This window comes from Clytia hemisphaerica, unplaced genomic scaffold, assembly GCF_902728285.1.
Source record: "Clytia hemisphaerica strain Z4C2 unplaced genomic scaffold, Clytia hemisphaerica genome assembly, whole genome shotgun sequence".
Lineage (NCBI taxonomy): Eukaryota > Metazoa > Cnidaria > Hydrozoa > Leptothecata > Clytiidae > Clytia > Clytia hemisphaerica.
The window spans coordinates 486,633-498,500 of record NW_027103590.1 but is presented as its reverse complement, the minus strand read 5'-3'; the positions used below and the strand labels follow the sequence as shown (position 1 = coordinate 498,500).

General features: G+C 35.0%; 1 protein-coding gene across 1 annotated transcript; it reads right to left on the bottom strand.

Annotated features, from left to right (window-relative positions):
• LOC136801530 (eukaryotic translation initiation factor 3 subunit D-like) lies at positions 1-11,856 on the bottom strand. Its single transcript, XM_067058171.1, has 12 exons — positions 11,684-11,856; positions 4,813-4,846; positions 4,445-4,581; positions 4,106-4,240; positions 3,547-3,665; positions 2,729-3,006; positions 2,189-2,390; positions 1,794-1,923; positions 1,328-1,467; positions 877-1,069; positions 555-627; positions 1-162 (listed from the first exon to the last, which is right to left on the bottom strand). Exons 1-12 carry the CDS (start codon positions 11,807-11,809, stop codon positions 128-130), a joined length of 1,602 nt encoding a protein of 533 aa, XP_066914272.1. The 5' UTR covers positions 11,810-11,856; the 3' UTR covers positions 1-127.
• Positions 11,857-11,868: the final 12 nt, after the last annotated feature.

Sequence of the window (11,868 nt, the reverse complement as noted above, 5' to 3'; positions counted from 1 at the left end):
TTTCCAAATATCGCGATTCGTTTCTTTCCTTTCAAAGTGACGGGCCTCCTAGATACTAAATGTTGTAAATTGTAAATTGCTATTTTCAAAAAAAATAATTTATTCGTCAAAATATAATTTATGATAATTATTTTTCTTCTTCCTCGCTTTCGTCTTCGTCTTCTAGAAAAACAAAACAAACAGAATTAAAAACTTTATTGAACCAGTGGAGGATTAACAGCTTGGTAAATTGCCGAATCTGATTGGCACGTTTGTTTTCTTATTTGCATTAAAAATTAGTTATCCAAATGATCCAATTTTGACCAAAAAATGACATATAGAAAGTTGTCATCAAAATCATTCCAACTCCCCTAATGACAAATTGTCTAACACGAATTGTCTTTTTCGTACCAATTATCACATTTAACTATTTTACCGATGTTACCATGCTTGTATTTTTGCAGCTAAACCAGGCTGGAATTTCCATAAGATTATTAAAAAGATATGGCCCTTACGCCTAGGTGTTCAGTACTTAGTTTAAAGAGAAAAATAATGAATTTCAAAGTTATACATACCGTCATCAGCAGAGTCTTCATCCTCGTCAGATTCGAAAGTGTTGTCTGGAATGTCGTACAAACGAACAACTCCCTACAAAAAAGAAACATTTAAGATAACATACTCTTAAGATGTTAATTTGCGGTCCGATAATTAATTTAAAACTTTTTATAGCAAGCCCTTTTCGCGAAAGTTTATACTCGCGAAAAGACTTTTTTATTAAATTCACGATTTTTAGACAACAAGAAAGTTTCTGCTCGCGAAAGTTTGTACAGTTTTTGGAAATAGAAATATTGAGGTTAATTTTCAGGAATTCAGGGTTTTTTAGTAATCTTTTCTTACCTTATTGGGATCTTTCAAGAGGAGATATTTGCCTTCAGGTAAGCTGAGACAAGTATCAACGATCACACGCAAGATACCCCAACAATTGTCCATGTCCAAGGCGATTTGCTGAGCAAACATGTTGGGTTTGAATTGTTGTGTACCCAAAATGACGTGACGGGTTGTATCGTTCGGCGTGTGACGGGAGACGTAACTGTAACAAAACATACGGTAAACATGAATTTCCAGTTCGAACAACTTTAAAATAGCATGGGTGGGCAATCACTTAATCGTTCGGGACAAGTTTTAAATTCAATGGTGAAAGAAATTTATCCCTCGTACTTATACTACTGGGTCCCCTGAAGATCATTTCTTTCAAACCTTATTCTTCTCAATTTAAAGTTTTTTCAGGTCCGCGTCCCCTTTAAGTACCAGGGTAGGGGTGATTCGCAATTCAAACGGATTCTCTTACCCGATTTTCATGATGTCAGCAGAAGCAAGGATAGCATTACAGGTCCACTTGGCAATTTTGTTGCTATTGTTTTTCAATTCAATTGCAAGAACGGAACCAATTTGAGAGTCCAATTTTTGTCTCCACTCGATCTTACTGATCTGAAAGGAAAGAATTCAAAAATGGTGTTTTGGGTCTTTTGATGCTTACCGATAAAGAGAAAAAAAGCCTGTTGCTTCCGACCTTAGATTAAATTCAACCAACTCATATTTTTCTGAAGTTCTTCCCGTAGAACAATAAATTAAATTGGTCTCGCCTAACAAAGAAACAAACAAACTTGATTTGAATTTTTGAACAAGAAATCAAACTTGAACAAGAAATCAAACATGTTTTAGTAAATAAAATACAGCTCGATCTAATCTCAACACTGAGGTTAAATAAGCAAGCCTGCGAGTCATAGACGGATAAAGGAAGTTTAGTTTCTTACCCGTGGATCGAATTCGTTGAGAGCTTTGATACTATAATACTGTTGAACGCCGGCAGGTGTTTTCAAGTATGCATCGTGTTCACAACGAACTACCAAATCAATTCCATTACCAATATCATATTTACGATACCTAGTGTAAGGAGCACAATATAATGAGAACCAGTTTCAATAACATCACTCTTTCGAAAAAGTGAGCAGAGGCGGAACACAACAGTGGTCAAAACGTATCAAATCAGATATCTTGACTGCACTCGTTTTAAATAATCCATGTGATACAGTAATATGGCTGTATCATAATAGTAGGATCTTTGTAACGGGATAATATCAATTTATATGAACTAAAATTTGTCCCTTTCATTATTTGTCTACTGTGCTAGACTAATTAGGTATCTTACTTGTATCCAACAGAGGCGACTTCATCACCGTCATCTTCAGCGAAAGGGTTGGGGTTATCATATTTCAAAGTGTCTCCTTTCTTCAGACATTGTTGTGAGAAATTCTGATTGATGTAGGTGGCTTCACTGGCCAAATTGTTGGGGCTGTTGATGCCTTCTTCCTTCATCTCTTCTTGGGTAGTCTCGAAAACTGACATCAAATCTAAATGGATGATTCCAATAAAGTTAGTTATTATTTTGGGTCGCTCTTTTGTGCCTTTATGTTTGCATGCGGTAGGAACCTAGGGCATTAGAAAATCGTAATGAATTTTTTTGTTTAAATGGGATGTGTGACCGAGCAAAACTTTTGCAATTTTCGGCAAAAAGTCATCAATTGAGGCGGTACCTCTCGAAATCTCACCCACCTTCACATTTAGGTACAAAAGAATATTTACTTAAAGCCCAAGACTTCGGAGTCCTGGCTCACTTCGAAGTAATAAGGTACTTAAAATTAAACTGAAGAACGTCCTGTCTTACTTAAATCTAAATAAAAATCCTTACCAAAGTCGGAATCATCTCGTTTATCGAAGAAGAGTTTCTTCCCAACTCGCTGCACAATGATGTCCCAAGAGGCTACAGAACGTGTACAACACATGAGAGCAGAGATGATGGCATCAGTACCAAACACATTTCCTTTACCGGTCAATTTTCTTATGATCGGATCGTCTGTGGTAGTGACACGGTGGAACGTGCGACTGTTCTGTTCCAAGACACGTTCATTTTTGGTAGTGACACGATCGTAAGCTTTGTCGTATTGTTCCATAGTACCACAATTGTACCTAAGAAATACGGTCAAATTTTTTAATTTCATTAGTATCACCTACTAAGACAGACTAGAAAGTTCTGTCAAGGTTTTTCCTTCAATAAATACCACATGAAGCATTTGTGCTAAAAATAAGTCCTTACTTACTTAATAGTCGGGGGCAAACCTTAGTACTTAGTGATGACTGTCAAATTTTGTCAAATTTTTTGGGGTCAAGGGGTTCCAATTTATCCATCTCAGTAAAAATGCTGACGTCATAAAAATCGTCATTTTTTGGACTTTAGAGGTCATATCTCGGGACCCCGTGGTCCAAATTTCAAAAGTGACCCCATTTTCTTTATCTACTCATCGAGAGGAATCTCCCTGTCTTGTTATTTTTGACATTTAAAAACCATTAAAAATCAGTTATCAAGGGCCCACCCTAATTCTACTTGACTACTATACAATTCTTAATTTAGAAAACATTTTATGTTCCTTTGTTGGTAAGTGTTGAACCAAATTTGAACCAATGGCACAAAGAAACCAAAAAAAAAGTGCTTTACGCAGCTTTACGTACAAGTCAACGGGATCTTTGATGTCAGGCAATTTCAATTTACCAAGCCTTGGAAAATCGAATTCTTCAACAACCTTCCAATCATCTTTCACAACAACTGAAGCTGCACGATTCTTTTGAACCTAGATGAAAAAAGGGTGGTAATAATCAAAGTTATTTATGGCAACGAGTTTTAAAACACTTAAGTTGTAAGTACTTTGTTAAAAAAGTAATGCTTTCCATTAGGCGGCACAAAAATATGAAGGTCAGAAATTCTTTTTAGACTCCTTTGTAAATTGATCTTATTTTGATATCATGTGTAAATCTAAGTGTCTTTGGAAAAGTTTTAGCATTTGCATTTTTGGATTGAGATAATGCTGAAGTTATAGCACCAGTGTTGGCTTGCCATCAAAGATCCAAAGTTTTGGAGCGGGGCTGAGGACAAGGAGACAACAGTTTAAGTTTTATTTGGCATCCTAATTATCTAAAGTAACAGGTTGTATGGTCAGCCATACTGAGGAAAGGTCAACCTTGGCAGAAGATGCTGGCAGGTGACATATTTGAGACATTCTAATATACAAACCTGTTGGCGATCATTCCAACGTCGGTGATAATAATTATTCTTTGCGTTCTTCTTTTGAAGTTTAACACGAGTTGTCTGGCCCATCATAATGGCCTCTTTCCTTTGTTGTTTCTCACGTTCCCTCTTCATACGGTTCTATCAGAAAAGAAAACAAAATATGGTAAAAAACTTTTCTATTTTCAAGTATTGAACAAAGTCTTTGGACGAGAAGAGTTTTTGGTCAGCAAAAGATATAAATCAGGGAGGATTTTTCAGAGAAGGTATAAAGAGGAGCCCAATGTTCTAATTCAAGATTACAGAAAAAATCAAGAGGTTCCAAAAGTAGTTGATTGTATTTACATTATTGAATCTTTGGCGATTCTTTTGGTAAGCAGTCTTCTGTGGTTTTGAAGTGTCCACCAGTTGGAAGGAAGATTCATCACCTTCATGGTAATATGCATATTGATTGCCAGCAGCAAACTGAGAGTGATATTTATCTATGGATTAATCAAAATGAGAACAAATCTTTAATTCATGATATACACTAATGCAAAACCAAAGCCAAAATGAAACCATCAGCAAGTTCATGAAAATGATCTAGTTTACTAGTTATAAACACCGGGAAATGTCCATAAGAAAAAAATTGTTTCATGAATTTTTAAACTGTTTTAATTCAATATTATATGGCAAACTTTTACACACAGCAAGAAAAAGAATATTACACTTACTTCTGTCTTGGAATTGTCCAGTCCAATCAGAAATCTAAGATGATAAAAAGATAAAAACAAAGTTCAGGGTTTGAAGAAGTTTATATGCTTTTGCAATAAAGAAGTGTTAAGTTTGCTTTTATTTGATGTTTTTTTAGGTACGGTTTTTCATGAGTTAGCTGACAGGTGTCAATTTCATGGTGATGTCACCGACTTGAAATTATTGTTGTGAAATCATATTGGGATAGACAATATGTATCTGTTCCCAATTTGGTACAAAATCTCAACTAGATCAAAAGTTACTGAGGGTGGTTTTAACCCCTTTCGCTAATTTTAATATATATAACTGAAACAGCGTCCATTCCCTTGAGAGCAGATCGAGTCTGAAACACCGAAACATCTTTTTCACCGTTCAACATAACTAAAACAGCTTGATATAAATAGAATTTCAGAAACTTCCTAAGTTTTGAGCCATAGAAAAATATCTACCAGTCAGGGAAATCCTCTCCATTACTTGCTAAAATTCTGAGATTTAAACGGACATCAACAATTTTGCGACTCTCCAACTCAAAAAAAATAAATAAACAAACAAAAATCATCCAGTTGCGTTTAATTGTAGCATACTAATAGTAGGGGGAATTTTGTTCGATTTTTTGGAATCGCTCGAAGGTTTTGTTAGAAGCACTTGTTATACATTTTTGGAAAGCTAAGGGGTAGGAGAATCAAAATAACTTAGGTGCCAATTTTTTTTCGGACACTTTGATGTGATTTTCGGACAAATATGACGGTCTCAGGCAAAAATCATAGGGTTAAAAATTAATGAAAATTTTAGCTCGAGAAAACATAGACCTGTTGTATATTTTTGGAAAGCTCTCAAAAAATTAAGGTATGTGGAAACCTTCTACACCACACCTGACTCTTTTATTAATAGCTTTCAATACAGATATATTTCAATAGTAAAAGTATATATTTTTGGAAAGCTTATTAAATTCTCTATCGAATGATGCTGATAACATTAAATTTTGTCAATTTGACAAAGAAATAAAAGGTAACAAAGGAAAAATGACCATGTCATTTTCAGAGAGTGATAAGTCCCCTTATGTTGGCAATTTAATAAAGCTTTTTGTATGATCATGATCCAGAAAAAAACACGAAAAAAACGTTGCCACGTTTTTTTTTCTAAACGCTTAGTTTTCGAATTATTCGATAAAACGTCAAAAAACGACAAAAAATATGAAAATAATGACGGTTTTTTGTTTTAAAGGGTCATAACTTTAGTTTAAGGCAAAAAGAAAGAAAAACGTGGCAACGTTTTTTAGATCTATCATTCACGAGTATAATAAAGAAAAAATGAAGTACGTAGCTCAGAGATAAGGGGACTTATTACTCGTGCAATGACCCTAGGTATCCCAATTTTCTGTCTTGAGATATCATCGATTTAAGTTTTCCCCTTAATCTTTTGTTTGCACAAAGATTAAACAAAACTATTCATCAAACAACAAAAGTTATAAATATGAAGTTCCTGTTCTCTTTAACATTTTTTTACAAGAAAGATTTAATGAAGTTATTCTTGTCTAAAAAGTTTCGCTATTGTATTTCGAAATAAATCATATATCCTTATTATGATACATTCATCTGTTTTGGTAACTTCTAAAGGGCTCTATTATGGACGAAAAGATAATGGGCACAAGATTGATTGTTCTAAGCAATTCTTTTCACGCAGCCGTTCTTATATAAAAAGGGGCAAAACACAAATGTTCCCCTCTTCTTTTTTGAACATTGTTTGGCGGTCTTATTGAACTAGAGAAGAGAGACATTTTATTTATAAACAAGGGAAACAAGGAAGAGATACAAATTCTATCATAACATCCAAAATATTTGGAATTAATAAACAATAATTGCATGACTGGAAAGCTCTGGAAATTTTACATCAGATTAAACAAAAAAAAAAATTTTGATAAAAATTCCAAACGAAGGTTTCCACATACCTTAAGATTAGAGATATATTGCAAGTATAGGTGATGTCTGTACCTAACTCGAGATATTAACCCTTAAAAACAGTGTTTTTCAGCCAGAAACAGCTGTTTTTGTCCAGTTTTTGCGCATTTGGAAGCTCAATATCTCGAGTTAGGTACTGAAATCACGTATACTTGCAATTTATCTCTAATCCTAATTTTTTGAGAGCTTTCCAAAAATATACAACAGATCTCCGTTTTCTCGAGCTAAAATTTTCATTAATTTTTAACCCTATGATTTTTGCCTGAGACCGTCATATTTGTCCGAAAATCACATCAAAGTGTCCGAAAAAAAATTGGCACCTAAGTTATTTTGATTCCCCTACCCCTTAGCTTTCCAAAAATGTATAACAAGTGCTTCTAAGAAAACATTCGAGCAAAACATTGAATTGAGAACTCTAAAATACCCAAATGGTGAAAATAACAACATGTTAAGAACATTTTTAGGCTTTAAACTAGAAAGGTTTGTTACTCTGTCGTTAATCCCTCTTCTTGGCATCCCCAATCTTTAAAAGGATTTTGGACAAAAATAGCTAAGAAACATAATGTGAAATATCTTTAGAGAGAGAAAGCAAGATAATAAACTTCTTTCTTCTTTTAGACTAGCTTATTACACAAATAATACTAGGCAAGTATTTAATGGCCTTGAAATTTGCACGATCTGAAATTAACACGAATTTTTCTGCTTTTTCAAAGAAACAGCGGCTGGTTTTAAATAAGGAGATTTTATTAACACAAAATTTTTTAATGATTTGTGTTCATAAAATGACTAGTAATATTTGTGTAATAAGGTACTCTAACAGAAAACTTCCTTTCATGAAGACCAATTTTCATAACAGTCCTTGAAACTGATCTACCATTCCTTGCTATCCTCTCCTTTTTCAGGAAAATTTCTGAGCCTTCTTCTTCATTTTTTCGGGAGGTGTGTAACGGCTAAGCCTTTTCAGTTCAGTGTTTTTGCATCATTTTTGGCATTCCCTCACATTTTGTTCAGGTTTTCTCTGTGTTTCTCATTTTTCTCGGTTTTCCAGTTTTTCTCATGTTTTCTGCATTTTCAGTGTTTTTCTGTTCTCAGTGTTCACCATTTTGGATTCTAATTTGTTTATTTATGTTAATTTATTCAAAATATGCATTTTTCCAATTTTTGGTTTTGGTCAGTAATAATTTAAACATTTTTATCATTTATCAACTTTGACCTATGACCTAGAATTTATCATTCTGTAAATTACACATTTTCTAGAATTTGCTATTTAAGCAAGGACTTTCATTTTCACAACAGTTCAACAAGAGATTTCATGGAGTGAACATCAAATTTTTCTAAGTCCAACTTCAATCATATAACTTATAAACTTTTCTCTCATCAATATGAGTTTAGTTTATTAAATTTTATCACACCACTGCCTGGATTATTCCAGCCTCACACTTCAGGCAAGCTGGTAAGTTTTTCAGCCATTTTGTTTTTGTCGGCCATTTTTTTTTTCTTTCTTGATGCTTTTGCATCATGAGGCATTAAGATTAGGCTAGGGACTAGCTTACTTTATTTTCAACTAATACTATTCAATCAATTCATCAATCAATATTCAAATTTATACATTCAAACATGCTTATATTTTAGTTTTTACTTTAGACTTTTAAGCTTTTTCCTTGTGATCAATATTTAGTATTTTTTCAATTTCAATTTTCAGCTTGAACATTATCATCACACATGTTACAAACACTTGTGACCACTTCCAATTTATTCATCCCCACTCCGTGAATCCCTACAAGGTGTCCCTTAAGAAGGTCATGCATAATTATGTATGTTTGATATAATTATCAAATTTAAGATTACACATTTAGAGCAGCCACCAAGTTAAGAAACATCTGAATTCCTGCAATCTTAAAATTTGTGATCTCGCATGAATTTTTATTATCCAAACACGCCATTTTATTCATTCACAATTTTGTTGGCGAGTTAACTTGCCAAAAATACTCGTGCAGCAAATATGAGATTTTACAATGGTAGAATAGAGCTGCGAGCGGAGCTGGGTAGGTTCATTGGGCAGTTCCAGTGCCGTGCTTTAGGCGTACCACCTTCTTTGCCCACTTGTGCGATGTGGTTTGCTCGATCAAACAATAAAAATATGATGTAATGATATCATAGCGCGAACCAATGGGATACTTTCATGTAATCCATACACAAATATATTTTCGACAGCTTATAAAGTATAGTGTGGTTGGTGGTTACCAATATTTGCGATTTTCACAAAAAGGTGTACCTTTGATTTCTTATAACGTCAAACCTAACTTTTGAAAACCTCCCACCCCCTCATAACGTCAATTTGACGTTTCGCGTTGTCAAATGAATATGGACGGCTCCCCTTATCCATATTGGAAAATCCATTAAATCTGCTCTATTTTTATGCTAAGTATCGGAAAACCTGAAGTTTTTCAATAGTAAATTGTTTCGAAAAATTCATGTCGTCCACAGAGGGGGGGGTAACAGACTACTTTAAGAGTACAAACTATCGCAGGCAGAAACTTTTGCGAGTTCGAAAAATTGCGAAATTTGCAACATTATTTTACTTTCGCGAATTTGAGGAAAAATTGTTTTTCGCATGCATAAACTTTCGCGAATCGTTGGATAAAAATAAGAATTTTCTGAAAACGGTTGCTCTTCGACATTAAAAAGGCATTAAAGAGGACCCTCCCGGCGCTTCGGAAACTTCCGGAGCAGCTAAAAAACAATATTTCTCTCTGCGGAAAGTTCCCGAGCAAGTGATTTTTATCACGTTCTTAAAAACTGCTTAAAAATGGTTACAAAAAGATATCTTTCTCCAGGTGATGGTATAGTCTTTGAGGATGATGGTTCAGCCACTAATGAAATTGAATTTGTCACATTTATTCGAAAGCATCACTGGTTGAAATATCGAAACTACCATGATTCGGCTGATTTTTTTTAAATACGTGCGTTAGCAGAAGTGCACTGGAACGTTCCGAGGTTCATTCCGCTGCAGACCAATCGCTGAAATTTGTGCTACGGAACACCGGACAGTTGGGTGTTAAATATAAAAATGGCACATAGTGTCCTTCAGGGTCTACCCCCCCATACTTAGAAGGAAAATTTTCCATTCCCCTCCCTCATTTTTCCCCACCCTGCCTCCAAAAATTTCTCTGCCCCCCTCAAGCATAAAAAGCTGTAATTTGATGATTTTAACACTTATTGTTTTCCCTAAGGTAGTTCTAATTCAAGAATAAATGGAAAGGATAGTTGTTTTCAAACCGTAATATTGCTGGTTGAAATAAGTGATCAGATCACAACATCATCTCATAAAACCAGATGTTTTTCAATTTTGAATTGATTTTGGTGAGTTCCCCCCCCCCATGCAGAATGAAAATTTTCCATTCCCCTCCCCCTCGTTTCCCCCGCCCTGGCTTCAAAAAAAATTCTCTCCCCCTATACGTCCTTTTGACCTCAAAACCCATTCCCCCCTGAATCCAGGGGGGAGGACAATATGTGGCAATTATTGCTCTTTTCAGCAATTATTGGCGAAAAGGGCAATTTTTTCAATGACAAAATGCTGAATCAGCAGAAAAATAAAAAAAGTGAATAAATGAAATTTGCCGTTTTCGGCAATTATTGCCGCCGTTTTAGAAAGAAAAGTTTATTTCATTATTGAACACATGGTATTTGACACCCTTGCGTTAAGTAGGCCCACTCTGCATCGTTTAGTTTTGTTTTCAACTTGTTTTTGTTGGAAATGTAGATAGCAAAATCGAGTCATATGTAAGGCCGATGAAATTTACATATGAGTTTACCGTCGGCCGCCCGCATCTCTAAAAAGCACCCGCATGAAAATTTCATTATCTTCAAAATTCCTAAAATTTTCATTATTTCTATATTTCTTTACAACTACAACCTCCATCGTTGTTAAAATCGTCTCTACGCAGGATTCCCTCTACGCATGACCTTTCTCCCAGAGTAAACACGGGTAAACAAAGAAGATTTTTTACAGAAAATGTGACCGCCCTCAATCCTACAACTACAGCGGACGTCACGCCCATCTATCTGCCTAATCGCCCTGGCGGCCATTTTAGTTTTTTGCCAAATCTAGCGCCACTGTAGCAATCGATCTTTATTTTTCGTTCGCAAAACATGCGTAGGGTTGAAGCGAAGCAAAATTTTTTATTTTGAGAGAGAATGGTTAGCAGAAATGGTGGATAAGGTGCTGTTGGGAAAATAATGAATAATGAATAATGAAATCATGCCGCATCTATTTTTGGGTAAGTTCACGACGGTAAACTCATATGTAAATTTCATCGGCCTAAACAAACTTACAACAGGGATTTATTTATATGGTATCTCTCTTTCTGGCTGTATTTTGGCATCGATGCAGGATCTTTTTAGGCAGTCATCGAAAAATTGTTCTATTCGCGTCACCCGCCCGCATCAAATTTTGCACTGATTTTCCGGTGCGGAGATGCGGAAAAAAATCTGGGAAAAGCAATTTGTTCTTTTAAAGTATAGCTTTTTTCTCAATTGAATTGCTCTGACGACCGTCGAAAAATTGTTTTGCTCTCATTACCACCCGGCCCTGAGTTACTGGCGTGATTAAAAAAAAAAACCGGGAATGTTTTTGACCGCCCGTCCGCCCGCATGCATTTTAACACCCGTTGCAATGCGAACAGAGCATTTTTTCGATGACCGCCTTACACATTATTTTAGAACTTTTAATGTCATTCCCTCCACTCCTACTGAATTTGAAAGATCTTCTATGGTATTTTTTGACCAGAAATATGCCCATCACTTTTGTTTTGATATACAAAAGTCAGAAAATTAAAAATCAAATTAAAGCTACTGCAAGGCAATTCATTAATCAAGTCAAAATTAATTATACCTTTCCAATTCTATCTCCTTTGGAAAATGGCTGATATGGTATATCTTTAAATTCGTTAGAGGCTGTACATGGACCCCAGCCATTTGAATTGTCTTGAATTACAGGAGGGACGAAATGAGCCGCCATCTTGAAAAATGAAATGTGATGTTGCAAACGTGATTCGAAAATTCCGGAAGATTTTTTAC

Coding starts and splice junctions, on each gene's coding strand:
- LOC136801530 (XM_067058171.1), bottom strand. CDS start 11,809: ATGGCGGCTCATTTCGTCCCTCCTGTAATTCAAGACAATTCAAATGGC. Junction 3,007..3,546: donor ATCAAAGATCCCGTTGACTT/GTACGTAAAGCT, acceptor CGTATTTCTTAG/GTACAATTGTGGTACTATGG. Junction 1,070..1,327: donor GCTGACATCATGAAAATCGG/GTAAGAGAATCC, acceptor GTTTTGTTACAG/TTACGTCTCCCGTCACACGC.